Here is a 26461-nt window from a genome sequence, read left to right as displayed (position 1 = left end):
GCCGCTGCAAAAGTTTCTCTGACGTTCAATGTTAAGATGTCCGAGTGTTGACGTCACGGTCTCGTTCGCTGCCCAAGCTTTTGTGCGCGCCGAGGGAACCGAGTTGATCGAGCAGCGACATTCATTCAGCGTGCAGTTGATGGCAATGGAATCAGATGCAGTTATTATGCGCATCAAATTGATGCTGAAATCAGTGCGTCATAGCGAACGTAATTAGCACATCTCGCATTCCTCGTCTATCTATACTCGTATGCTGGCACAAACGAACAGTCCTCCCGTTACCCGTTACCGAATCCCCCGAAAGCATCTACATCCATGTACTTCCTTAAGCCCTCGAGTCTGTGACCGACAGAGAAACGCCGTTGAAAATGCTACAGTGTGTGCCGCCCGAACGCCGCTCGTTTACCCAACTGAAGCATGATATCCAAACGCATGAGCGCTCGAATGCCGCTTCTACGGTGCCGGAGGCAGAGTAGCATGATAGACACGCGGGCGTAGATCGTCACAGCTAAGGCCCACGCCAATGACCGGCCCCGGATTCGCAAATCCGTCGATCGACATGACAAGTACCAGCAGGCGACGGTACGAGATGCGTGGGGTAGCCTCCAGCCCAACCACGACAGCCCTGCATCGGTAGAGAGGTCCAGGTTCGGGACCAGACCTTCCGTTCGCAGCGGCGGACGACGCCTCTGCCTCCTGAAAACCATCGAGCCTGTCAACCTGAGAACTGTCGAGCCTGTTGCACACACGGATCAGCATTGCGAAACACCACTCTCTCCGTCATCTCCACGCCTCCATTATCGCTGCTGCGGTCCCCCAAAAATCTGATCCATCTGCCTCGCAAGCGCCTGCGCGCTGCTACTCCTCTTCTCCGCCGTCTCTGGCCTGCGTTCCGCAGTAGGCGGTCTCCTATCCTCCTCCAGCACGACCAACCTTTGCGGGCCCTCCAAGCTCGTACTCCCACTTCTCCCCCCTCTCTCCTCCGTGAAACTCAGCTCCTTCTCCGCCGTCGGCGTGCTGTCTAGCTTGACCTGCTCCATGATCTGGCTGAGGCGTGTCGGCCCGTCCGATTGCGGCTTCTCGAACTCCTCCTGGTCGATGTCGACATCCACGTCCAGCCCGTTGGCGATGCGCTGGTTGCGTGTGAGGTATTGTTCTAGGAGGTAGGTCTGGCGCTCCCAGCTCTCGTCTACGAGGCGCAGCGCTGCGTTGATGTCTTGGTCGGACAATTGGGAAGAGGGTCGCTCTTTGGGATGCTTGCCGAGGAACTTGGTCCGCACGGATTTGGGCTGTGGGCTGCCGACGCGGTCGTCTCGCATGGCGCGTACTTCTTGCTCGGTCTTTCTGAGCGCTTCGGTGCGGCTTTCGGACATGTTGGGGAGGTGTTGGAGGGTGATGTTTCGATGGAGGGAGGCGACGAGGTTGGTGAAGCCGGAGAGGGGGATTGCGTTGTAGTCGCAGTATACTTCTTGGAGCGTGAGGTTGGCGCGCAGGACGTCGGCGAGGACGCTGGCGCCTTGTAGGCCCAGCTTTTGGTCTGGGGCAGGTTAGCCGCCGCACATTAGATGCAGAGGGTAGAGTCTTACGCTGGATGATCAGGGTGGTAAGGGATTCATTCTCTTCAAGGCCGCGCAAAGCTTGACTGATTCCCACACCAAGTTTGGACTCCTCAAGTCTAGAGTCCTCTCCTGAGATATCCAGTCTTCTTATGGTCTTGTTCTTCTTGAACATCTCCTCAAGCGCAGCGGATGTCTCATCAGTAAGCTCACATGGGAGTGATGCTTTGGACATGTCCAAGTAAGAAATGGTGGTGTTAACAGTCAAGGCTTTAACGAGCTGGCGAAAGCAGGCTTCATCTTCGTATTCCACTGTCTGCATCGTAAGCGCCTGTGGTGCACAATCATCCGCAATAGCAGCAGTCAGGGCGTCGAGATGTTGCTCGATTCGATTTTGGCTGATATCGAGGTGGAGGTTACGTGGCGTGCCGTCCTTGTGTCTGAGCGCGCGCATTACACGGGCGATGGCTGCGCCGTCGATATATGTATGACGAAGACCTAGTTCGCGCAAGCTACCAGACTTGCAGTCACTGAGATATCTGTTTATCAATTAGCGGGTGTTCCGACTTACTCGCGATCTGCGTAAACCAAGAATTGAAGCAAGAAGATTGATGACAACTAAAGCAGCGTTCATGTAGTGCAAGGGCACAAATCGGGTCTATTATTGGGCAAAGCTGTTAAGGAAGAGCGGAACCTACCGACAGATCGCATCGAGAGTTCCCTCGTTGATCGCGGTTCCATTCAGGTAAAACTCCCGTAATCTCCACTTAAGCAGTGTCTCCGCAGCAACTAGCGGTTCAGGACCGGAGGTACGAGAGATGTTGGAGAGATTCAGCTTGCACAGAGACCCAAAATGGCTTAGTTGAAAGTCAAACTGCGACGGGCTCAGTCGCGCTGGGTTTTTGGAAACGTCAATGCACTCCAGAGTACCCTCGTGGGCGCGCAAAGCGTCGAGGAAGAGTGAGAGGTTTCGGTCATTGAGCCCACAGTTGCTCAGCTCTATTGCGCGAAAGTGGCAAGATCTTTCGACCGCCGCTCCGACAAGATAATCAAGGTCCGCCTCTCCGAGTTGGATGTTGTTGAGCACTATCCAGTCAATGTTCGTTTTCTGCCGCTTGCAAAGCGGAAAGAGGGCCTGTGCGATACCGCAGCCGATGTCTTGAGTCTTTACACCGTCCACATAGTCTTGGGGTTCTCGCTTGATACTGGAGGTGAAGTTCATACGCCTGAGTTTTCTGCTGCCTAAAGCTAGCGCGCGTAGTTCTTGAACAAGTAACGACGACTCGGACAGATCTTGGAGGCTGAAACCGACGGGCGTCCCCCTTTTCGTCTTCGTGCAAACGTGCTCCGCACCGAAATGGTCAAGTACGCCGTTGAGCGCATCCAGCGAGCTATTTGCGAAAGACAGTGTACCAAAAGACTCGTTGTATCGGAGAGCTCGCATGATGGCTAGCAACTCATGGGCTGTGTATGCCTGCTGACGAGGGTCTACGGGCCCTTGCAGCTGAAAGCACGGAGAGTCTTCTGCTACAGGCACGATCTGGTAACGAATATTCCTCGGATCGCAGTCGTATGCAACACAGTACGCTGAGAGCAAGTCGTCGAATGAATCGAGATCAATAGGCTGTGAGTCAGAGTTCCGGAGAATCTCCCGTTTGACATCGTCTGGAACGAGAAAGTGGTACGGCCGAGACTCCCACTCGCGCCGTAAACGCTCGTCAATCTGCCGTAGCCGCAAAGCGATATCTTTGCTGGCGAGGGATGCCAGATGAAGGACCTTTGCGGGCTTACGAGGCATTCTATCGAGGATTAGTCAGATCAGTGCAAGTCCCAAGCGATCGTTCTGACCTCAAGGTTTTGTGGATCTCTCAGAGTCAGAGCTAAACTTACCTGAAGGTCAACTCAAACGTATCGTCGTTATCGCTGAGCCGCAATTCAGTGAGCGTCATGATACCGTAAGACGCCTGCATGTTGTACGTTCCGAGTGACGGGGTGGAGCCGGTTCTAGCAGATCTGAATAAAGGAATGAGATGCACCTTGTTTACTCCGATAGCGAGGAAGCAGACCGAGGATGCTATCTTGGCCAAGTCATCGGAGGACGAGCGATTGTGCTGTTTAGAGGCCCGTTGAATTACCTTGTAGATCATGTAGTTCTCCGGCACGTAATCCTTCTCACGGTCAACCACCCTAGCGGCTAGCGTGCTGTTGTACTCCGAGATTGGATTGACATCGACCAGGCGAACATTGTTGGCGGCGGTACGAATGGCTGCGAGCCAAACATCCCTTTCGTCAGGATCGCCCAGTTGGAGATTGAGCGACGAAGCATGGTTCGATTCGTCGTCTAGGTACGCAATCTCGACCGCGAAATATGGCCGCCCGTCCTCGACCTTGTACACTGCCACTAGCTGCCTCAAGGGTGTACTACCATCTCGGTCGCCAGAGTTGTCCGAAGGAGCTGAGCCGAACTCATGAGAGGATCCTGTTGAAGGTGCCGTGTTGTGTCGCGTGTTGCTGGCTCGGCCGGGAACCGGGAGAATACTGCGTTAATGGTCAGATGCGGCTGTACGAATCGTAGGCTTGAGTGCAGCTTACACGGTGAACGTTTTGGAAGCTTTGGCCTGGCTCTTAAAGCGGATGAGGTGCGTCTCGGTGAGAACGAGGTATTCTTTCTTTTTCCTGAACAGTGAACCACTTGTTTGAACCTCTCCATGTTTGAGGACGTTTCGAGACCGCAACCCCGCCTCGCCGAATTCGCCCCAGTTGACTGACGGTGGCCTGCTTGAGACGGTGCTCTGTGGCTCTTCATATATCTCGTCGGACGAGAACTTGGATCTCCATGACCCGAACTTGGAGTTGCTTGCCATGCTGCCCCCTATGCGCGGGAGTTGCGGTCTTGTGGTTGTGGGTGAGATTGGCGACTCTTCGAGCTCTGCGAGGGCGGCGCTTTCTCCGCTAGAATCTGTTGTGCCAAACAATGCTGTCTGCCGCCGTCTCTTCAGTGTCTTCGGGGGATCCTTGCCATTGCCGGTGAGAGGTGTGAGCGGGCTGAGGTTGAATAGGCTGCGTCTTCTGCTGCCAGATTTACCATCGCTATTGATGCTTGACATGATGCTGGGAGATATGGCGACAGTGGAGCGCGCGAGATAATGCACCGGCGGCCGTCAGGTCCTGGGTTCGGTGCAGGGCTATAAAGTACCAGGTCAGTTCGCTGGCGCAAGACTGATAAACGTGGGGCGGTACCGACCGCAACAACGCAAGGCAAGCAGGGACAAACTTGAGGTTGCTACGACGCGCAACAGCTGTCTTGAAGCAGGAGAAAAGGAGCAGACAATGAGCGACAAGAAGCCGGGCAGAGCGAAGCAAGCAGTTGAGGTTCGACGGCCGCGTCGCAAAGTTGATCAGCCGTCGCTACCTCGTCCAGGAAGTCCATAATAACAATGGAGAGACGCGATGAAGGCGCGGCAATGCTCATGCCCGGTGAGAAGAACGGCAAGCAAGAGCAGTCGGGGTGGTGGGGGGAATTCGGGGGGGGGGGTCCTGCCCAGAAGCTATCACGGGCTGGTTGGTGGTTCCCAGGATGTCCGCGGGTCCTGCCTTGGCGCCTTGGTGCCTGGAAGCCTGGGAGCCTGAGAGCCTGGGAGCCTGCCCGTACTTGCGCCGCCCTGACGCCGTTGGTTCTTTAGGGCAAGGCACGTGACTGGAGCTATCAGCAGCTGTACCCCCGGTTGCTGGCACACGCCGGCCAACTCGCCCCTTGCTGTCTACCTAGGTACCTACCCAATTGACTGCTTGCCAGCCTCCGCTCTACTCTTTGACTAGGCGCTCAATGCTTAGTCGCACGCTTGGGCGCGTCTCGAGACCGACCAACGCGTACGTCTGCCTGTCCTGCCGCGTCCATCAGTACAACCAGACCCGATCAATACGCAATAAGAAGCCCGCCCCAAAAGCCACCCCAAAGGCGCCCGCGCCGAAGGGCAATGAGAGAAAAAGTGTCAGCGATGGCACCAAACCTAGCCCTCCGCCGGCAAAGCCGAAAGAATCAAAGACCAAGGGGCAGAATACTAGCAGCCATGGAACACAGTCCGGCCAGCCGAGCACGACGGCGGCGGGAGGCGGGTCCGAGAAGCCTGGATCAGGATCCAAGGAAGTGACGAAGAAGAAGAAGAAGAAGCCAGGTGCGCCGAAGAAGACAGCCAAGAAGGGCGTTCGAAGGGTCGTGAAGGGACCAATCGTTCGAAAAGTCGAGGCGACCAAGACAGTGGAAGTGGCTCCTGTAGACGACCCTGTGCTTAAGGCCATGGAGGGTTATCTGTCTGCAAAGGCGGATCTCAGCGAGTGGGAGAAGGAGCGGCTGGAGACGATAAGAGAGCTCCTAAAGTCGCCACCAAAAGCATCCGAGAGCAACAACGCAGCATCCAAGTCGCACGAGGAGGACGCCTCAAAACGAAGAGCGGGAGTGGCGAAGCGGAGTTGTGATGTGGGACAAGAGTTCTCCGCAATGGACGGCCATCGCACACTCAAGGATGCCCTGAAGGGATCCGCAAAGAAAGTAAGTTCATTCTAAAAGTACGGAAAGGAAGACGCCTCTAATGAAGAAGCAGAAGACGTCCCGAAAGAGGAGCGACGAAGATGTCGAGCGAATCTCCGTCGCGGATCTGGAGATTACCGCCTTGGACATCGAGCAACCGCCTGTTCCCGGTCTTGCACATGATCTTTCCCGGGTGCTGTTCAACCCTGGCGTATACCATCTACAAGATTCACGATCTCGAGTGTACAACTTCGATCCGTACTTGGAAAAGATTATGCCAGTTGCAGAATTCGATTTTAACGCATTGAAGGAATATATCACGTCTTCGCAGGATGAAGTACTATCACAGATAGCCAAGGAGCAGGGCAAGAAATATGTCGGCTCAACTTCCAGCATGACCGGAGTATTGACACGCTTCCACTATTTACTATCGCATTGGCGCGAGATAAATATAAACATGCTCTCGAAGCGGTTCCCCGAACAGTCCAGACAGTACACCCTGCTCAACCGTTCTCCGACAGCCATCTTCCTGCGATGGAAGAACGGCACGTACGCAATTGACGCAGACAAGGAGTTCGACACCGCCAATGTCCTAAGCATGCTCGGGAAGTCCATGGAGAAACTCCTAACACTGCCGACAGCGGAGTTCGAGCGCTACCGACGCACGAACTCATATCAGATATCCGAACAGGAGCGGGAGCAGCCAGAAGCATTCCACTACTCTACCCTCGGCGACTTCCTGATGCGATCGCAGCTCGACGCGCATGATCCGCGCCTACCTGGCACGGGAATGTTCGATCTGAAGACCCGTGCAGTGGTCTCCATCCGCATGGACGCCTCCGAGTACCAGCAGTATACCGGCTACCAGATCAAGCACAGCCAAGGGAAGTGGGAGTCTTACGAGCGCGAGTACTATGACATGATTAGATCGACCATGCTGAAGTACTCGCTACAAGCGCGCATGGGCAGGATGGACGGCATCTTCGTCGCCTACCACAACGTCGAGCGCATCTTCGGCTTTCAGTACATTAGCTTGGCGGAAATGGACGATGCGCTGCATGGACAGCGGGATACGGCGTTGGGCGATCAGGAGTTCATGCTGAGTATTGATCTGCTGAACAAGGTGCTCAACCGTGCCACAGAGAAATTCCCTGAAACGGTACGTTTTATTGCATTTTTGCTAAATCATCATTCGTACTAACAACCCCAGTCCATCCGCCTCCATTTCGAAACCCGTGACGCCGTTGTACCATTCATGTATATCTTCGCAGAGCCGGTCACCGAAGCGGAAGCACAGAGGATCCAAAACACGAATAAGGCTGAGAGCGAAGCGTATGAGCGTGCAATGCTTGGCTTGGATCGTGGCACCAAAGCTACTGCCGACCAGAAGTCCAAGAAGGATTGGCAGGACATCAAAGCTCAGGTGGAGAGTGAAATGGATGCTGATGGAGCGGCTGCCAGCGTAGATCCTAAAACCACCGCTGCTGATGCCGATGACGATGAGGCAGACGCTGAAGACAGGGATGGCAAAGATGATGACGACGAGGATGAGGAAAACGACGAGGACGAGGAGGATGAGGAGAATGAAGAGGACGAAGAGGACGAAGAGGGTGAAGAGGAGGACGATGATGACCACGAGGAAGAAGAGTCCGACGAAGAAGCAGAAGACTCGAACTTATTAGATGACGAGACCACCGAACCCCAAGAAGACGAGAGCGCCACCAGCGCCTCAAACCCCGCCGAAGCCGAGCCCAACAAGCCAGCCGACTCTTCAGACTCATCCCCAAACCCATCACCCGATCCCGACACCACCGGCTTCACCCCCTGGCCCCCCTACATCCCCACCCCCGGCGAAGACCTCAACCCGCACCTCATGCCCCTGCTCGCCATGTCCCTAACCGTGCGCAACAAAGTCAACAACGAGTACGTGAAGCGGCCGTCCGACCTCACCGCGTCCGACGAGTGGGACATTGAGTATTCTCTCTCCGAGATCGAGGATGCCTCGCGCGCGTGGACCGTATACGAGGCATGCAAGCAGCGCCGCGCGAAGCAGTTTATCCGCGAGGAGGCGGAGGGGAAGCCTAGCATGGACTTTTATAGGGATCAGCTGAGGGAGCTAAGTCGCAGGGGGAGGAGGTGGAGGAGCGAGCAAGATGCCCTTGATGATGAGAGGGGGCTTGTGGTTTACAGACCTGAGGTTGGGGTGGCAGAGAAATACAAGGGTGCGGCGGGGGGGAATGGCAAGGACATGTTATCTGCGGGAGAGAAGGTGGATGGGGTTGAGGACTACCTTGGCTGGCTGTTCTCGCGAAGGAAGAGTGACAGATAAGTAGCCGTGAGGGTTGCCTTGTACATCTAAATACAGCTGTACTAAATAATCTGATCATCTATCGAGTTCAGGTTTGGAGCGTCCTCTGCAACTGTAACCCTCTTCACTCGTTGCCAAGTGCCTGCAAGTGTCAAGTATCAACGTGGTGGTGATGACTATGGAGTTTCTGTCATGCCATGCCTCATAAGAAGCAGGATTTCTTTTGGCCGACATGGTCGAATGTAGCACCCGTCAAACAGAGGATTACTGGCACAGTGTTGCATAGACCTTGTAGTGATGAGTTCAGGCGCCGTTATTCATGATATTTTCCTATTCGTGAATCTTGCGCCACGAGCTGGGTGCTCATGAATGGAAGCGCTACCTACTCAAGCTCCAGTTCCCTATACAGCGGCAGGTTTAGGCAGCCAGCCGTATACGAATCATAGTCTATCCTCGCAGAAGAACAGCAACGCCATCCCATGTATCCATCGTCACTCATTCCACAACTGCACGCCCGCCAGGTGAACTTGATACCAGACTATCTTGCTGCTACCGTCTCACTATCAGAAACCCAAGGTTTCATGGTCTTGGTCATTATCAAAGTGTGTTTTTCCATGGCGACAGGATCTCAGTTGCTTGACATATGCTCCTTAAAACACGTGTGGGCCACGCTCTATAGTAAGTAAATTAGTCGATACGAATGGGCGACTAATCAGTCTCACAACGCTCCCAAGAACAAAACGCGCAGAGTGTGCAAGGCATAGTTGAATCATAATCTATTCATGCAGCTACCTAAAGCCCCACCTAACGCCTCTATTTTCCATGCCCCGAACCGGATGCGGATGCAGTCGTCAGACGCTGGGTATCGCCACGGTGAATGCAACATCAGCCCGTGTATATCACCACGCACTGTGTTCATGTATGGTGCAGTCGACATGCAGTCGCTCATGGCGGAATCGTACCTCATATGTGGAGGCAATGCTGCCTTACACCGCACCCGTGGACACCATCTTCTTCCGCAGATGGTTCTTATATTCTCCAATCGAGCCGTCCCATCTCCGAACAGTCTTGTTCTCGCACACCATAATGTCCTTGGCAATCTTGTCGAGCAACCTGTGAGATGTGTTAGCACGTGCATCTTGAGAGGAGGCAGGGTACTTCGCAAGGCTTACCTGAAGTCGTGAGACACAACGACGACGCCACCGCTGAAAGCGTTGATAGCATCCGCCAAACTATCGATCGTAGGGATATCCAGACCGTTAGTAGGCTCGTCGAGTAGAAGCATGTTCGGGCTCTCGATGGCAAGCAGCGCGAATACGATTCTGCTCTTCTGACCCTCAGACAAAGTACCCATAAGCGCAGTCTGAGACTCTCCGCTGAGACCGTAGCGACCGAGCTGCTGTCTCCAGTACTGATAATCTTGACTCTTGCTAGCGTACTTATCCCGCACAAAGTCAAGGGCAGACTTAGTAAGGTCGAGTTGGTCGGCAGAGTGCTGGCTGTACATGCCAAGCTTCAAGTGAGTATGGCGCGAGACGGTGCCACGGGTGGGTGAAAGCTTGCCGGTGAAGATGCGGAGGAGCGTAGACTTGCCGACACCGTTGGGTCCGACGAGCGCTGTTCGAGAGTCCATGTCCACGCCGAAGTCGAGGTGCTCGTAGAGGTTGTCCGCTTCCTTGCCGGAGTAAGAGAAGGTGACGTCGTCCAAAGAGAGCACGGGTGGCGGTAGTTTCTCGACGTCGGCGAAGCGGAATGTGAAGACGCGGTCTTGGTGGACGGGCTGAATGAAGCCGTCGGCCTCCATCTTGTCGAGGATCTTCTGGCGTGACTTGGCTTGCCTGACCAAGTTGGCGTATGTACCTGCGGAGGCGATGAACTTCTTGATGTGCTTAATTTCGTCTTGCTGCTTTTCGTATGCCTTCATCTGGTTGACCTCCTGTTCGGTTCTGGTCTTGATGTACGAGTCGTAGTTACCACCGTAATACAATAGCTTCTTCTCGCGCATGTCGATCATGTTTGTACAGACACCATTGAGGAAGTCCATGCTGTGGGACACCAAGATTAAGGTACGGTCCCATTTCTTCATGTACTCTTCCAACCACACGCAGGCTTCCAGGTCCAAATGCGCAGTCGGGTCGTCAAGGAGAAGCAGCGACGGCTTGACGAAGAGCGCCTTGGCCAACGCTACCCTCATTCTCCAACCGCCGGACATATCCTTGGTCTTCTTGTGGATTGTCTTCTTGTTGAAGCCGAGACCAGTGAGAATGAGCGAGGCACGAGTGTGGAAGGTGGAAGGATCCATGGTTTCCATGCGCTGGCATGAAGTTAGCAGACACATTCTCATGGCGGTGCCGGGCTACTAACCTCGTAAAGGTCTTCCAAAACTGGGCTATCTGGCCCGTCTCTTTCTAGGATGTCCTCGGCGAGTTTCTCCATCCGCGCCATTTCGTTCTCCGCCTCCTTGACGACCCACTCCAGGGCGCCAAGGTCGCTGGGCGGCGCGCCCTCGTTTAGGAGGTAGATGTCGATGTGTTCGGGGAAAGGGAACTCGCGCTTGTCGATGGCCTTGAGCAGCGTGGACTTTCCGCAGCCGTTCTCGCCGAGCAGGCCATATCTGCGGCCGTAGGACACCTCGATCGTGGTGTCGTTGAACAGGACTTTGCCATGGAATACGAGCGACGCAGACGCTATCTTGACGTCTCGGCTCGCCTCAAGCGATGCCAGCACACCGGTCGTGACTCGATCTGAAATACCATGCTCATCCTCTTGCAGCGTCAACTTTTTGACTTGTTCGCTGATCCCCTCAGTGTCTTCGACGTCTATCAGTGGCGTATCGTCGCCGTTCACGGACGAGGCTTTCGACCCGGACTTCGAAGCGGACTGCGAGGCGGCTTTCGAGGAGATTTTGGAGGCAGCCGTCTTCTTGGGCTCTTTGCCATCGGCGACGCGCTTCGCCTGGCGGGCGGCCTTGGATGCGGATACCATGTTGTCGGGTGTCGAAAGGCTGTAGGATTACTCGGTTTGCAGGAAAGAAATTTTGGAGGGACAAAGGACGTCAAGCAGTTGTGGTGGGGCGGCGGTTTTTATCGATAGGTAGGTACCGAAAGCCAGAAACGATGAGAACCTGAGTATTCAGGCAGTAAAAACGGCTACAGGCGGAGAGACGATTTAAAGCGAGGGGAAATACACCCTAAACAGGAGATAGAAGTGGAGTGGATAGCGAAGCGTCGCAGAAGTTCTGCGAATATTTTCAAGCTTATGTTGAATGTTGCGATGTGGCGAGCACACCCTGAATACGGCTATCCAATCAAGAGCACTCGCAACCACATGCTGGAATTTCATGAGGCATCGACAGGTAACAGCGCGGCAAATAGTTCTACTTTTGTTACTCTGGATATCTCTACAAAGCCCTAGAGCTACATGTCTATAATCTATTATGCAAAACGCCCGTTGTAACAGGAAGTTTCTAGCATCTTCATCCACGGCATACCTCCAGTTGCATATGCCGCTGCTCGGCACCCTGCTTCGTGTTGGGAACCTGCGCCTCAAACTCCGCATCTCCGCCTGCAGTACCCCCTGATCGCTTTCGTGAGACTCAGCACATCCCAGGACTAGGCTAGTATTCCTCTCCTTGCCCGACCACTGCTTCCTCTTCTTGAAACTCTATTCGGAGACCAAACAGCCCTAAGATAGCTCCGTAGTGGCCCCCCCACGACTTCCCCTAGGATGACCCGTAAATCGGTGGTAAGTGCTTGCCATGATGTTCAGGTAAACTGAAGGCGTGACAGTTCGATCCGTTATGCCAGTGTTCCGTGCCGTCGCCTGGGCTAGATGCACTCGGATGTATCGCGTTTAGTGCAACCCTCAGCACCAGGCCATGCTGATGGGAATCCGAGGTGGTTGTTCCAGAAGGGGTGCGTGAGAACCTCAATCGGTACCCCAAGTCGAGTCGCTATCAAAACTGGGTGCTGCAAGGTTTCGACGTACTAGATGATTGCGAAGGCGAGACCTGAATATCTGCGCTATTCCCTTCTCTTCTGGGCCCAGCGAGAAATTTTCCGGCAGTAGGATATCATCCGCAGTGATGATGACACACTGCTCCGTGTTGAATCCATAAACTTTGCTGAACGTCCTCTCCAGTTTCTGCACGTCCGGATCTTCTGCTTGCTTCTCTACGTCTTCTGATTGCTTGGCTTCATGGTCAATCTGCCGGCCAACCTGCAGCGGCGTCCACCAGAACATTGGAAACTGCCGTTGAATGTTGTTGACAATCAGGGCCACAAGAAGCATAAGGACAGCCCCCAGCAGGACGATGGGCACAAACATCCATCCCATGGCACTGGCGACAGGGTCGATGGCGGCAATCAAAGCAGTGGCGCCTCCTGGGGGATGGATTGTGTTTGTGGCTCCCATAATGCTTGAGGACAGGCCGCAGGCTAGGGCACCAGCTAGCCATCGGATGTCATGAAAGTTGTCACTTAGCATGAAAAGCTTTGTGATGCCCACGCCGACAACAGCTGAGAGACCGTGGCCGATGAGGGCGTTGCGAGGCTGGGCCAGAGGCGACTTTATCGTTTGATAGTCGAGGATAGCCGTTGCACCCTGGTCCGTGTCAGTCACAAGCCAAGCCCATGGGTTCTTGCAGAGTACCTACAAAACTTGCGAAGAGTACCGGGGGGGAGTACTTCTGAATGGCATCAACCATGTACACCTGGGCCACGACTATTACGCCGATAAAGGCCCCGACAAATGCCCAAAACCATACGAGCACACTGCCGACATCGCCAACAGCAGACTCGCGGTAGCCGAGGAACCTTGAGATTGGCTTGGGAAGGCGGTGGAGCTGCGATGGAGGGACAAAGCGGTTGATGTACTTGTCGATGTCGAAGCTGATGTCCTTGGCTGCCGGGAGTCCCATTTTGGATGTTGAAGCTTGCTCCTCTTTCGTCTGTAACAGGGGAGACCGCCAGAGAAGTACAAGTAACGGCCCTGAGGCTCTCTAGATGAAGAGCCGGCGGCCCGCACGAAGCCTTTCATCGTCACGGAGATCTGGGACTCTGCTTACCTGCAACGGAAAGGGCACATCACGAGCGTGGAAGGTGTGGTTTTCCATAACGTAAATGTACGTAATAGGTACCCCTGCCGACGAGAGCACCCCCAGATCATCGGTTATTCGGATGTATGATCATATTGAGTGCCTAAGGCAGGTGGTACGTTGTTGGGGAAAGCAGAGTTTGGTGGAGAAGGGCGTGGCTGGACATGCTGTAGTTGGGACATGCTGTAGTTGAAGCCTGCAGGTTGAAGTGACAAAAACGCCAGAGCTGAACGGGAAGGCGCACGAACACTTTGAGCAAGGGAGAGATCATCGTGCGAAACACGTTTATCTATATAATTTAGCAGCTGTTTACGCATCTCCAAGATCGGCCAGTCTTCGTGGTGTAGTCGGTTATCACGTCGGTCTCATATGTCGCTATATGACTGTCTGGTCAACCAGACGGCGATCCGAAGGTCACGAGTTCGAATCTCGTCGAGGACATTTCTTTTGCTCTTTTGACGGCCATTATTTGCCCTCAGAATGGAGGAATATTGCCAGGGAATTTTTGAGGTGTTGAGGTCGATTGCGTGCGTTGCTTCGCCTTGCGGGCCTTGGGAGACCGATATGGGCTTCTCTAAACCGAGCTACTCTTCAGACTCCTCCGTAGAGCAGCAGGGAAAGCCTGGGAGATTTCTGAAAACACTCTTGGGTGGGTACTGGCTGGCAGGTGCTGGTCAGGTTTCATAGGTAAGCAGGCTTCATGAGTAGGCCTCGGGCAGGCTTCGAGGGCAAGCTTCAAGAGCAGGCTTCAGGTAGCCTACCTTAGCTTGGGTAAGTAGGTATCCATCTTTGATATTCGGTATACCCTACAGCACTCAGCTGGTGGATATACACGTTGAGCTACGTTACATAAAGATAGATACGGTTTGTCCTGTTTCCGTCACTTCATATATTAGGATCAAATTAGTTATCCGCACCTCCATAGGAGTCATTTATCCATAACGCAACAGTGAAGTATACTCTTCAAACAAAGAGCCCGATTCATTGTTGAAGGTGATATACAGAGAACGGGCTGGCGACTTCGACTCAGCCTTTCGCGACTGTTGACGTGTTAAGCACGCTCGCCCAAACTCGAGGCGCGTTGTTTCGACAGGTGTACAGGATCACTCGTAGACCGTCAAAGGCGGTGATATGGGTACTCTCCATAGGGCCCTACACCCGCAATCTCGACCCCTGAGTGGTCCATCCAACTGCATTCACTCCCTATCCTGCAAAAAATTGATAACAGCTAAACCTAGTCAGCAAACCTAATCCCGTCATCTAAAAAGCATGCGGATAAAACCCACCTTGCCTAAACGCCTCCGGGTTCTCCGAAATGACCCAATGCCCCGCCTCGACATCCACAAGCTCAAACCGCGGAAAGAACCTCCCGATAATCGGTAGCGTCTCATCCGAGACATAATGACTCTTCGTGCCCCTTACAAACAGCGCCGGCTTGTTGAAGCGCACACCGTCCGGATCCTTGAACGGGAAGTCCGCCATGTTGTCCAACGCCGCTGCCAGGTACTTGATCGGTATGCGCCATTTTTGGTGCGTGCCGTCTTCGGAGCGGACGAGGTTTGTGAGGAGGAATTGGCGGACGGGGAGTTCCTGACGGAGATTGTGAGATAAGCTGCGCCTCCATTGAGGAACGATGAATGCCTGTTACCTCCGCGTAGTCCTTGAGTATGGCATCTGCGTCGCTCTGCCTTTTGACCTTCGCGTCCTCGACCTTTCGCATGCCCTGCACGTATTTGGCGAAGTCGCTTTTGAGGGCCGCGTCGACGGGCGCGTTATCCACGGAGACGATGTTGGCGACTTTTGACGGAGAGCGGAGGGCTACGGTCATGATTGTTTTGGCGCCCCTGGATGGTCAGCTGATGCTCTGGGAGATAGTGGGCGGTGCTCGAACATTGAGTGCCCGATGAGCGTGGATTCCTTCAATCCATGCTTGTCGATGAAGCCTTCCACGTCTTCGGCGAGCGCATCGTAGTAGTGTCTTGGGTCGTGCGGAGAGTCTCCATGGTTACGGAGATCCTAGAGAATCAATTGAGTCTCGATTACAATTGCACCGGCTGTACAAGTGCTCACGATCGCGTATATGGGCCGATTGAGGTCGCGCGCAAGAGCTCTGAGCGCTGGGTTAGCGTTGCTTCAGGACAAAGGAAGTACCGCGCGCGAGAACCTTACTTACTTATGCTCCTGTTATTCTTCTTGGAGCCGAAGAGACCGTGGGCAAAGATTATCGGAGCATTGATTCCGACTGGCTCTTTTCCTTTAGGAGGTTCATGCAGATCGTATGCTAGATCGAGTCGCTGGAAAGCTGGAGACGAAGAGAAAAGGCGGTTACGAGGTCGGTACAGCTGCCCCCGTAACTGTAAAGGCGATCGTCTCAGCGGCATGACGCTTTTCTTCGATTGCATAAGTTGAGGCGGCGCTCAGGCTGATATCGCGGCAGCTGTAATTTACGAGCAAGTCGGCGTATTAAATTTATATTACAGTCCGTTCTGAATGCAAAAACTCCAGGAGGCGCATAAATTCATGATCACACGTTATTTCGAGTTGAGAAGAGTCACAAAAGCAGAGTCTTGCACAGTACGAACGGATCGAACCTTCTGTAGAGCTACCAGCGCTTGGGATAGCAATGAAAGGCATCTATGTCGAACCCACGCCCGCTTCCACCACATCAGACATGCTAAATTATCTCAACCACCGGTGAGCAAAAGCACAATAGCTCGTGAACGAGAGGGGAATCGCAGGCATCCCGCCACCTCTCCACTGCCTTATGATCCCGGTAAGCACGGAGCTTCGCTACTCCCTCATACGGCTCCGTAGCCTTGTATTCTTCCGAGATCTCAGACACGGATGCTTCGGGCGACGACCATAAAGACGGCACCGACACTTGCTCGCAGTGATAGTGACGTTGTGGCACCACCATGGAAGGCTGCGGCACGATAGGGGTCCACCAGAAATTTTCGATGATGTTATCCTCCTCAGCCGGCCTGAACCAACATCCATTGTCGCACAGCTGATTGCACGCGTGCCAGTCCCTGAAGCCCTGTCCTACGAGTGCCGGGACACCATCGATACTCTTGACCACGGGTGCTGCATACTGCGGGACACGTGCGAAGCGCGCGCTGTCCGTGCAAAACATGGCTCCGTAATCAAACCAGGGGAATTCCGGTTTGAAGTCTTCCTCGGGGAACATCTCGAAGCGCTGGCGAAGGTAGTTGTAGAAGACGTAGACGTGCGGAGTGTCGTGGAAAAGCTCAATGACCTGTATGAGCCAGTTTAGCTAGGGAATCACAATGTTGAGGCGAATATTGATATCGAGGTTGTCGGCGGCGGCGGATTTGCTTTCATACAGTCCATGCGGGGAAGACGGGCGGCGGTGCGGTCAACCTGTACAAGGTCAGCTCTGGCGTATGAACGTTGTTAGTCTTTCGGTGGAAGCACGAACGTGACTGTCTCAAAGCCGTCGAACTTTTGTAGCTTGTCCGCGCCTCGACGGTGTGCATGAAGAATTTTAGGCCGTGATGTCCGAATACTCGTTCTGTCAAGAAGCTCGCAGATACCCTTAGAGGGCTTGAACATTGGGTCGAAGACGAGTAGGTTGCGAGCCCCACCCGCCCGGTGCTCGAAGCCCACCACGGTGATGGAGTGGCCCGGCTGTTGCAGGTAGATTGGCGGCAGCGAGGTCTTGTGAACACGGTCGTGCCCATCGCCTTGGCCCAGCTTGAAGTAATCCTCGACAAAATCCAGGAGTTTCTCATGGGCCTGATACCCGTCGGCAGAGTCAAAGAAAGCACTAGTTTGGTGCTGGATATTGAGACTTTCGAGGAGTGCGTGGACCTGATCTCCTCGTCAGTAACAGAACGGTTGCAAAGAGCTCTCATAGGAGATCATGATACCTCAGGAGTACCAATGTACTTCCTAGTCCCCCTGATGCCGCCTGTTTGGATCCGCCCTTCCGCACCAATACCTTTGTCCCAGGCTTCTTCGATGCGATCCTGCAGCCAGAGCACACCGGGAGTCCTACCGGGGAAGGACTGATAGCCCCGAGCGCGGGCCCCTTGGACGTAACTAAAGAGCATCTGCATGTTGCGGTACCCGCAGAAGCCGCCCTCGTTTCTGGTGCTACCAACGTGCACAGCGGCCGGGTGACAGAACCAAGCTTCGCGGACAGAAGGGTCGGCCTCGCTGAGTTGAGCCAGGACAGGAACGAGGCCGGGGGTTTCGTTCTCAACCTTCTCCTGCTTGATGATACGGCCATCACGGCTGATGTGGTTCTCGAAAGTGATTTTGGGGCCTTCTCTGAGCTGGTTGTAGAGCCACTTGGGCATCTTGTCTTCGTACGCGTACGGCCCGAGCTCCTTGGTCTGCTTTCTGGTTAACGGCCATAGACAATGTAGCGGGAGGCAGAACGGCTACATACTCCTAAGCGAAAGACGTCTTTGCGGTGCTTGTCCGGCGTGTATTTTTGCTTTGACGAGAAGCCGGCGAAGTTAAGGATGGTGCGGCTCAGCGAAGTCTTGTCGCTGCGAGCAGAGTCGGCTCGCTTTCGTTTGTTCTCATGGCGTAGAGATTCGTGGATATCTGTAGAGAAGTTTTGCTCTTGGAAAGATGAACGAGGAGTGGTGATAGCTGGAGTGTGCATCTTGTCTGGCTGAGAATGATTGGAATAATCGTCAAGATTAAGGCGTTCTGCAAGATGCAGGTCAAGGTGATCGTTGAGTTCCACAAGAAGTACTTCCTCGCCGCACTCCTCTTCTGGGCAGCTGACATATTGGCTTGACGTGTCGTCGCTGCTGCCATTGTTTCCGGAATACTCCTGCTGTTGCAGTGCAGACGAGGAGGGAACGGGGCTGTTGTCTCTAACCACGAAAGGAGAGTCCTCTGTGTGCAGCTCCTCGATGTGGAGTTGCAGGACATAAAGCTCTGACTCTGATACAGTGTGGGAACAGAAAGGACATCCCAAAGAAGGTGCCATTGCTGGTTGTTGCTAAGCCGATATGGAATACGATGAAGCAGGTGGCAGGAACCCTCTACAGCTTCTCCTAAGCAATCACGGCCCGGAAAGGCGTGACATAACTGTGATGACGTAGATAACTTGCGTGGCGTGACCAGTTGCGATTCTGTAGTCTTTAGAGACCGCGTGAGTGAATGGTATAGTCAGTATGTCAGCACTGTGTGAAGTTGGTTTGCGTGGTGAGCTTGACCGAAGCGACGTCGTTTCGCACCACGAGGGCTTATTCCAGAATATCGACAACCTGAGACAGTGCCTGAAGATGCTACGATATATGCTCGAGATGAGTGGGTTTTGCATCACTACAGGTTTACTTCACAAGATGAAGCTTCCCATGCACGAGGAATGGCCCTAGCACCAGTTTTCTCCCCTATGCAAATAAAGGGGGCACTTCGTCGAAAACTGACAGGAATGATTCCGCCTGTCTTTCTCACGGGCACCTCGACCCGCTCTCTCTCTAGACAAACATTACCCTACATCCAACACTGTCCCCACTCTGCCACAAATACAACAGCGCTACTAGCAGGCAGCGCCGCCAAAAGATGCCATGGCTCGACCCACCCCGCTCGCCCAAAACGCCCCGATAGAAGCAACCCATCCCGCGCCAAACGACCAACTTTGTCTAGCCAGCCGACGAAAATGCTCCAAGATTCGCCTGAACAAAATCCACGCTCAATGCAGCGCGCAGAACAGGATACAGTAAGTGGCACCTCTAGACACCATCGACGTCTCTAATCGCAAGCCCTCGGACCTCACCGTTGCCGTTCGGATGGTCGAACTCCAGTTTTTCCTGCTGCGCTATTGCTTGCGCGGAGACGATTTCCGCCAGCCGCTTCAGGCGAGGCGTTTGTAGCCCTAGAAGGTTGTTAGCTTCGTTTTCAGTGGAAATACTGGCGGCAAGAAGCTCACAAGAAGGCGTGTACGTCTCCAATGCCGTGATGACGCGCGGCTCGGCGATCTCGTAGGGCCCGCTATCTTCCATGTCGACGGCGGTTAGGAGGAGCACGTCGCTTTTCTCTGTCACGCGCGAGGCGACTGCTTTCATGATCTCGCCGTTGATAGGCTGCTCGTAGTCTGCGACGAGATATTGGTTCAGCAGCTTTTGGATCTGGTTGGGCGAGAGCCTGTGATTCGTTGTTAGCCAGCTTGTCTCTGCAGAAAAGAACTAGGAGCCGACACTTACATCCAGCAAATATCTTGGATGATCTCGATGTCGTTCAGCGTTGCTTTCTTGAGCTGCAGTAGCTTCGTGGCTTGCATCAGGTGCTCGAGCTGGAGCGTCCCTTCTGGCATATCGTGGCTCTTGCACCATTCCTCGATCCTGGTGATGTTGTAGTTGATCTGCAGACCGCGCTTCCAGGACAGGAAGTTCCGCCGCATCAGAAGATCATTGAAAGCCGTGACACCAACAAGTCGGAGCAGCTCAGTAACCGTCTGCGTAATAATAGAGTCCTCGAGGTAGTACGTCTTCATTGCTTTGTAGACGTTATTAAGCAAGCTGAGCAGGTTATCCATGCTGAAAGCCGGAGTGTTATTCGACTGCAACAGCTTCCCAAGGAATCTGTTGCTCTCATTCGTGACGAAGCCGGGCAGAGACTGTGATTCGATAATCGCTGGCACGATCATCTTCTGCAGTTTCTTTTTGAGCACCTTCATCCAGGTGTGATAGATGTTGAACTCCAGGCTCTCCAGATCATGTTTGACGATTTCCAGCAGGCGGTCGTACTCATAATTGTCGGTCTTCTGCTGCTCGTACCAGTCCTCGGCTAGGAAGACGAAAGAGAGCATCTCATGAACGTTTGAAAGCCAGAACGCGCCAGGGTTGATCGCTTCGTCGCCGTCGTGCTGCATGACTTCTTGCTGGATAGACTGCATGACATTCGCCAGGAACCGCTCGGACTCTTTTACGAAACCGTTGTTCCACATCTCCGAAGTGACCAGATTTATCAGGTAGGCAGGGAATAGGACCTCCTTGTCTGTTGGAGGCGGTGATGAGCCAGGCGTGGGTATCTTGAGGTTTCGGATGAGACCTATCGTGACTTCGTCGTTGAGGCTCTCTTCGTCAGATAGCAGGTTCTCAAGCTCGAGCTCCACATTGTCAAGACCAGGACTGAATGTCGAGCCGGAGAGGTTCTGCCGATGCGCGCTTGTCCCAGTCACGGCCATTGAGACTGGCCTCGGGCTATACGCGTCGCTAAAGCGATTCATATCCATACGTTCGGGGCCAGCACTTCGTCGCTTAGGCTTCTTCGAGGAGACGAGGTTGATCAGACCAGGCACCGGCGCGTGTGAAACACCGTTTGTCATCTCGCCATTCACCGGTCCTGCACGCTTAGCAATTTCCAACTGATCCTGCAAATCAGCGAGTTGTTGCCGTAACGAAATCTTCTCGTTTTCAGAGTGGACGCTCCGCCGCTTGGATTGCTCGAGCTCCTCGGCTGTTCGTCGCAAGGATTCACGTAGCGTTTTCTCCTCATCCTGGAGGCGTCGCATGTTCGCTGTGCTTTCGTCGTAGTTGCGCTGAAGCTTGCTGAAGTCTTCTTCCAAGGCACTGAGGCGTGCGGCATTGATGCCGGCTTGGTTTGCTTCTGCCTGTAGCTCCTTCGTCCGCGTCTCGAGAACGTTGGTCCGGTTCTTCCAGGACTTGACCTGGCTCTCGTAGCTCTCCACCTGCGCACGTAGTACCTTGTTCTCGTTCTTCATCGTACCAAATGATTGCGTGAGCTCCACAACCTTGTTCTCCAGTTTGTACGATATTTGCTTGAGATCGCGAGCCTCCTCCCGCAAGGTCTTGTACGACCGTCGAGCCTTCTTGCCTCTCCACAGGTTTTGGACAATGACCACATTGTTGCGGTATTGCCGCCACGCTCTGAGGGCTTTTCTTTGCCGCCAGTTGCGCTGTATAAGTCTTGCCGCATTGCCGAGCCTTGTATCCAAGAGGTGTTTCCGGCACAAGATACCTTTCGCTGTGGACTGGAAGAGGATGATATTGTCGCGGACGGCCTTGTACTTCTGCCGCTCTCTGTGACCTCGGTATAATCTTGCAATGGTTGTTGCAGCCTTGACCCGGCGCGCATCTTCCGCGCGAGATCTCGCCAGGTATCCTCTTGCAAGAGACTGCAGGGCAATGATCGATTCGCGCGCCTCCAGATACTTGCGTCGGTAGTATTTGCACCGTAGGTTTTTCTGAATCATGACCGCAGCATCATTGAGCCGCGACGTCCTCAGATTTTCCAGGAATGCAAGCATGCCCGCCCGGAAGAAGATCTTGGTGAGGCCAAGTTGGTACTTGTCCGTCCCATCATTCCTGGCTGGGCCAAGCGCTTTCTTCAGAATTGCATTTGCCATCTGCCTGATCTCCGGCGTCCAGGACAACGACGGCACAAGCATGTAATACCGCATCGCGAACTCCTCGTAGGTCCACCGAGTAGGGTAACCCGCGCAACTGATCCGCACCGTCTCGAGAACACCGCAAGCTCGGAGCTGACTCAGTACCATTGGCCCTTCGAACTTCCAAGCTTCTTTGCCTTCGTTGGGCTTGATACAGCGGATGTAATGCACATCGGTCGAGTTGATTGTGTTCATGAGGTCGATCAGCGAGGATTTGAAGATGCCTCCGAGCGTAGGTTTTCTGTTCACAGCGACTGCCCTGCGGCTGGCAGGAGCTCCAGATTTTGAGGCCGTTGCTGCTGCTTCCTTCTCTCGAATTGCAGCCGCTGATTCTAGAATCTCGCCGAGGAATCTGTTTGAGGATGCCCTAAGAACGTCCATGTGCTCGTCCGGTACAGTGTCCCTGTTCTTCTCGATGAACCCGTCCGACTCGTAGGTGACATCTATGGCGTAATGGCAAACGGTGAATGCAGACTTGCCAAATCTGGGCTTCTTGTAGAACTTTTGCTTGTCTGCGGCGAAGTTGTGGTGAAGTTTTGTTACGAACTGCTCGTCTGAGCCCATTGGCAGCCGCGACTCCTCATCAAGCAGAGACAGTATACCGAGCTTCCCTTCGATCAGGTCTATACAGGGCTGATTATCCGAGAAGTCAATGAAGGTCCAGTCGATCTGTTCCCGCAGATACTCCTCCTGCTCAAGCTTGAAGACGTGCTGGTTGAATTCCTGCTGGAGCTTCTCGTTCGCGTAGTTGATGCAGAATTGTTCGAAGGAGTTCTTCGCAAAGTGCTCGAAGCCGTAGATATCCAGGACACCTATGAACGAGGTCGCATGGCTGAGAACTTCCTCGGTGGCTAGACCGTGGTTGATAATCTCTACCAGCCAGTCGAAGAGGCTGGAGTAGATGAACTTGGCTACTGAGTCTCGGACTACCACGGCCTGCTGCTGAGTGAGGTTCGACATGATCTTCTCGCCTCGGGTGATAAGCTGCTTCTTTACTGTCCATTTGGCGAAGTTCGACGGGTTAATCCCCAGCAGCTGGCATGCCTTTACAAGCGCAGGCTCCTCTGATGACAAGGATGATTCCGTTCGAGAAGCGGTGATCTTGATATTACCAATGTGCAGCAGCGCCGCCAACACGCGGAAGATCTGATATTGCCTCTCCTGGCTCACACCAATCGTCGTGAGCGAGCTCTTCGTAGCGTCGAACTCCGCCTTGTCGTCTACGCCATCGATGACCGGTGAACTGCCCTGATTCAGATAGTCGAACTGATCAGCTGGAAGTAGGCTGAACTCTTCCCGCTCCGCATCCGTCGCTCCCGCTACCAGCTGATAAAAGATATGGTAATTTCTCTCCTTTAACGGCTGGAATACCAATCTTGACCGCTCCAGCAGATATGTCCGTATCTTTGCACCAATGATGTCGGTCTTCTTGTTAAACATGATCTCAATGTATTTTCCGAACCGCGAGGAGTTGTCGTTGCGGGTTGTCTTCGCGTTACCGAAAGCTTCCATAATGGGGTTCGTTGCCAAGATCTGCTCTTCCGTCTCGCTCATGGCGTCTCCCCTGCCTTTCGCTCGTTTGCTTGGCTGGTCGGGCGATTCTCGAGTCGCAAAGTATCGCATAATATATTTGGCGCTGACCGTCTTGCCTGCTCCGGACTCGCCAGAGACTACGATGGTCTGGTTCCGGCTGTCGCGAAGCATGTCCGTAAATGCCTCCTCGGCGATGGCGAACAGATGCGGCGCTTGCGATGACCTCTGCTTGCCAGCGTATACCTGGACCATGCCCGGCACGTAGAGCGAGTCAACCCTTGCGAAGGGATTTGTTGCTATCAGGACTATCCCGCTGTATGTGTATATCTCCTTCTGGGAGTACCGCAGCTTGATCGCTTGCAGCACGGCGGGCTCGTTGAGATGTGAGAGATTCGTAAGGTCATCGCTGGCTTCGAGCACGGTGGGGTTCATGAGCGGAGGAAGCGTCGAGGCTTTGTCGTCTTGCAGGGTCGCCAGCGTTGTCTCGATAACCTTCTCCTGGAGTTCGCGTGTTTATTAGCCATCTGCAACGCTCCAGAAAGGCAAGCAGCAGTACCTCTCCGTTCTCCAGCCGAAAAACCAGCTTGACCTTCTCCCCGTTCACCAGCTTCTGCTCCACCTCCGAGGCGATCCAACCCTCCTCGACGTCTGGCTGCCACGCCCGAGTACCAACATCGTACATGTGCGCCATGGTGTAAGAGTATTAAAAGGAGTGTAGGTAAGGTTAAGACGCGGAAGTGCTACTGAATGTGTCCAAGGCGAATCCGCGCCCCTTAGTCAATCGACAAGACCCGATCCAACTCCAGCGCTAGAAGGACAGACTCGAAAGAGGGAGCGTGATGAGGGTCGACATCGGGCAGAGCTCCAGATAGAGTGGTGGAGGGGAGGCGGTGGTTGCTGTCGAGGGCGCTCAGGGTGGTCAGGGTCTCTGCTGGGCATATTTCTTGGATCGCGGGTCTGAGCGTCAGCGCGCGGTGAGCCCGGCCCCGCAAGGATTCCCCTGAAACGAAACACCACGCTTGCAGTCCCGCCTGCAGTGCACGTTCAGCGCGCAGCGTCGGGCAGGCCACCGTTACGCCCAGCAATCCGAAACCCTCGCCGCCAGCAACGGTTGTCATAGCAGAGTTTTCATTTGATTCATGGATATTTCTTTTGTGCGATGCGTGTCCTATCTAGTGCGTGTTTCAGTACTGCGTCTCATCCCCATTAACCCCGCTCATGAGTGCCCTCACGGACTTTTCTCCTCTAACGCCATGTTGAATCCTATGAATGCAGGCTGCGTTGAAATCACATGATCCCCCTTCTAATACAGCACCCGCGTCCTGATGCAAGCTGTTCGGAGTCAGTAGTTGCTCTGATATACCCAATCTCGAACATAACTCACCAGAAATGCCCTCCAGATCCGCCCAAATAGCCTTGATCTCGTTCTGGTTCACATCACTGATGTCAGCCATCAGATACGCCACCTCCCCTCTGCTATCCGTCATCTGCTTGTCGACGTTGTGATCGCCAAGGATCTTGTTGACGCTGCGCAGCACACCCGGCACGTTTCGGTGGATGAAAGTAACCCTCACATGGTTGGGCTCGTCCATTGTCAGCGACCGGAGGTTGACTTCCGGCATATTGACTGAGGCGAGAGTGGCGCCCTCGTTGACATATCGCACCAAGGCGCTCGCGACCTCGACGCCGATAGCGCTCTGCGCTTCTTCGGTGCTGCCGCCGATGTGCGGGGTGAGGATGATGTTCTTGAGCTTGCGGAGGTCGTCGCCCCAGCTGTTGAGAGAGCTGTTGAAGTAGTCGCCGTTGCCCGCTGGCTCGTTCGGGTAGACGTCCAGTGCGGCGCCGGCGATCTTGCGCGACCTCATGCCCTCGATCAGGGCAGGAATGTCGACCACGCTTCCGCGGCTGGCGTTGATGAGGTAGCTGCCGTTCTTCATCTGCTCGATCTCCTTCGCGCCGATCATGTTCTTCGTCTCCGGTGACTCTGGGACGTGCAGCGTGACGAAGTCTGCTCCACTGAGGAGGTCTCCAAGCGAGCTTACTTGCTTCGCGGTGCCTAGTGCCATGAGGTTGACCACGTCGTAGTAGATGACAGACATGCCGAACGCCTCCGCCAGCACCGAGAGCTGGCTCCCAATGTGCCCGTAGCCGACAATGCCCAGTGTCTTGCCTCTTATCTCCCAGCTTCCACTGCTGACCTTATTCCATGTCCCGGCGTGCATCTCGTTCGACCGGTCTCCTATCTGCCGCGCGAGCGCAATGATCTCGCCGATTACGAGTTCCGCGACGCTTCGGGAATTGCTGAAGGGCGAGTTGAACACCGCGATGCCTTGGCTGGCGGCATATTTAAGGTCTACCTGGTTCGTGCCAATGCAGAAACAGCCGATGACGATCAGGTTCTTGGCTTCACGGAGGACCCGCGATGTGAGCTTTGTCTTGGAGCGTATACCGATGACATGGACATCACTAGGAAGCGGTCAGAGCTTGATTCGCGCTTGTCGGTGCTTGTAGTGAGGCGCACCGTATCTTCTCAATAAGCTCGTCTTCCGGCAGCGAGCTCTTGTAGAACTCGACTTGGTAGCCTTGCTCTTTCAGTATATCCCTCCCGGTCTGATTCACATTTTCCAGTAGTAGGACCTTGATGTCTTTGGTATCGAACGGCTTGAGTTGTTTCGCGGATTGCCTGAAGGCCTCAACGCTCGATGGCGGAGAGTGGAAAGTCGAGGTGGGGGATATTGAGTAGCTGAAGCTGCCCGTCTTGGTGAAGCTATTGGAAACCGTGCGGGAGATCGTCTCCAATTTCGGATCTACAATGTCTCGCGCCTCTGACCCCATTGCTGTATGTTTTGTATGAGTAGATGATTATATTTCGTGCAACAAGGGAGAGCCGCGCAAGTCCGAGGGGTCTGACTATTTTCTACTGAACCCTAGATCTATTTGGCGGGATCAAGCGATGATGCAATTCGCTCGAAAAAAAACCTCCGTCGGTTTTCGGAGAGTGCGGCCCAGACGGAGCACGCTCAGTTACCCACCCAATGTTAGTCTG

General features: G+C 54.1%; 8 protein-coding genes and 1 non-coding gene across 9 annotated transcripts; 2 read left to right on the top strand and 7 right to left on the bottom strand.

Annotated features, from left to right (window-relative positions):
• Nucleotides 1-797: 797 nt before the first annotated feature.
• W97_05829 (uncharacterized protein) lies at nt 798-4663 on the bottom strand (the record flags this gene model as incomplete). The annotated part of the gene is made up of 5 exons (XM_007783710.1): nt 798-1537; nt 1587-2095; nt 2255-3355; nt 3447-4094; nt 4149-4663. 5 exons carry the CDS (start codon nt 4661-4663, stop codon nt 798-800), a joined length of 3513 nt encoding a protein of 1170 aa, XP_007781900.1.
• A 719-nt stretch (nt 4664-5382) lies between these two features.
• On the top strand, nt 5383-8413 carry W97_05828 (uncharacterized protein; the record flags this gene model as incomplete). Its single annotated transcript, XM_007783709.1, has 3 exons — nt 5383-6105; nt 6158-7243; nt 7295-8413. 3 exons carry the CDS (start codon nt 5383-5385, stop codon nt 8411-8413), a joined length of 2928 nt encoding a protein of 975 aa, XP_007781899.1.
• A 965-nt stretch (nt 8414-9378) lies between these two features.
• On the bottom strand, nt 9379-11377 carry W97_05827 (ABC transporter ATP-binding protein ARB1; the record flags this gene model as incomplete). Its single annotated transcript, XM_007783708.1, has 3 exons — nt 9379-9505; nt 9565-10706; nt 10757-11377. The coding sequence occupies 3 exons, from the start codon at nt 11375-11377 to the stop codon at nt 9379-9381; spliced, it is 1890 nt and encodes a 629-aa protein (XP_007781898.1).
• A 942-nt stretch (nt 11378-12319) lies between these two features.
• On the bottom strand, nt 12320-13310 carry W97_05826 (uncharacterized protein; the record flags this gene model as incomplete). The annotated part of the gene is made up of 2 exons (XM_007783707.1): nt 12320-12994; nt 13047-13310. The coding sequence occupies 2 exons, from the start codon at nt 13308-13310 to the stop codon at nt 12320-12322; spliced, it is 939 nt and encodes a 312-aa protein (XP_007781897.1).
• Nucleotides 13311-13819: 509 nt separating this feature from the next.
• W97_05825 lies at nt 13820-13928 on the top strand. Its single transcript has one exon. It is a non-coding gene; the product is annotated as a tRNA-Met (tRNA).
• Nucleotides 13929-14747: 819 nt separating this feature from the next.
• Nucleotides 14748-15315, bottom strand: W97_05824 (uncharacterized protein; the record flags this gene model as incomplete). The annotated part of the gene is made up of 2 exons (XM_007783706.1): nt 14748-15077; nt 15136-15315. The coding sequence occupies 2 exons, from the start codon at nt 15313-15315 to the stop codon at nt 14748-14750; spliced, it is 510 nt and encodes a 169-aa protein (XP_007781896.1).
• Nucleotides 15316-16161: 846 nt separating this feature from the next.
• On the bottom strand, nt 16162-18456 carry W97_05823 (uncharacterized protein; the record flags this gene model as incomplete). Its single annotated transcript, XM_007783705.1, has 5 exons — nt 16162-16761; nt 16832-16868; nt 16927-17318; nt 17378-17845; nt 17902-18456. 5 exons carry the CDS (start codon nt 18454-18456, stop codon nt 16162-16164), a joined length of 2052 nt encoding a protein of 683 aa, XP_007781895.1.
• A 748-nt stretch (nt 18457-19204) lies between these two features.
• W97_05822 (uncharacterized protein) lies at nt 19205-24106 on the bottom strand (the record flags this gene model as incomplete). Its single annotated transcript, XM_007783704.1, has 4 exons — nt 19205-19347; nt 19402-19616; nt 19676-23913; nt 23972-24106. The coding sequence occupies 4 exons, from the start codon at nt 24104-24106 to the stop codon at nt 19205-19207; spliced, it is 4731 nt and encodes a 1576-aa protein (XP_007781894.1).
• A 612-nt stretch (nt 24107-24718) lies between these two features.
• On the bottom strand, nt 24719-26250 carry W97_05821 (D-3-phosphoglycerate dehydrogenase 2; the record flags this gene model as incomplete). Its single annotated transcript, XM_007783703.1, has 3 exons — nt 24719-24747; nt 24800-25881; nt 25937-26250. 3 exons carry the CDS (start codon nt 26248-26250, stop codon nt 24719-24721), a joined length of 1425 nt encoding a protein of 474 aa, XP_007781893.1.
• Nucleotides 26251-26461: the final 211 nt, after the last annotated feature.

Source organism: Coniosporium apollinis, assembly GCF_000281105.1.
Source record: "Coniosporium apollinis CBS 100218 chromosome Unknown supercont1.28, whole genome shotgun sequence".
Lineage (NCBI taxonomy): Eukaryota > Fungi > Ascomycota > Dothideomycetes > Coniosporium > Coniosporium apollinis.
This window is presented reverse-complemented; position numbering and strand designations above follow the sequence as displayed.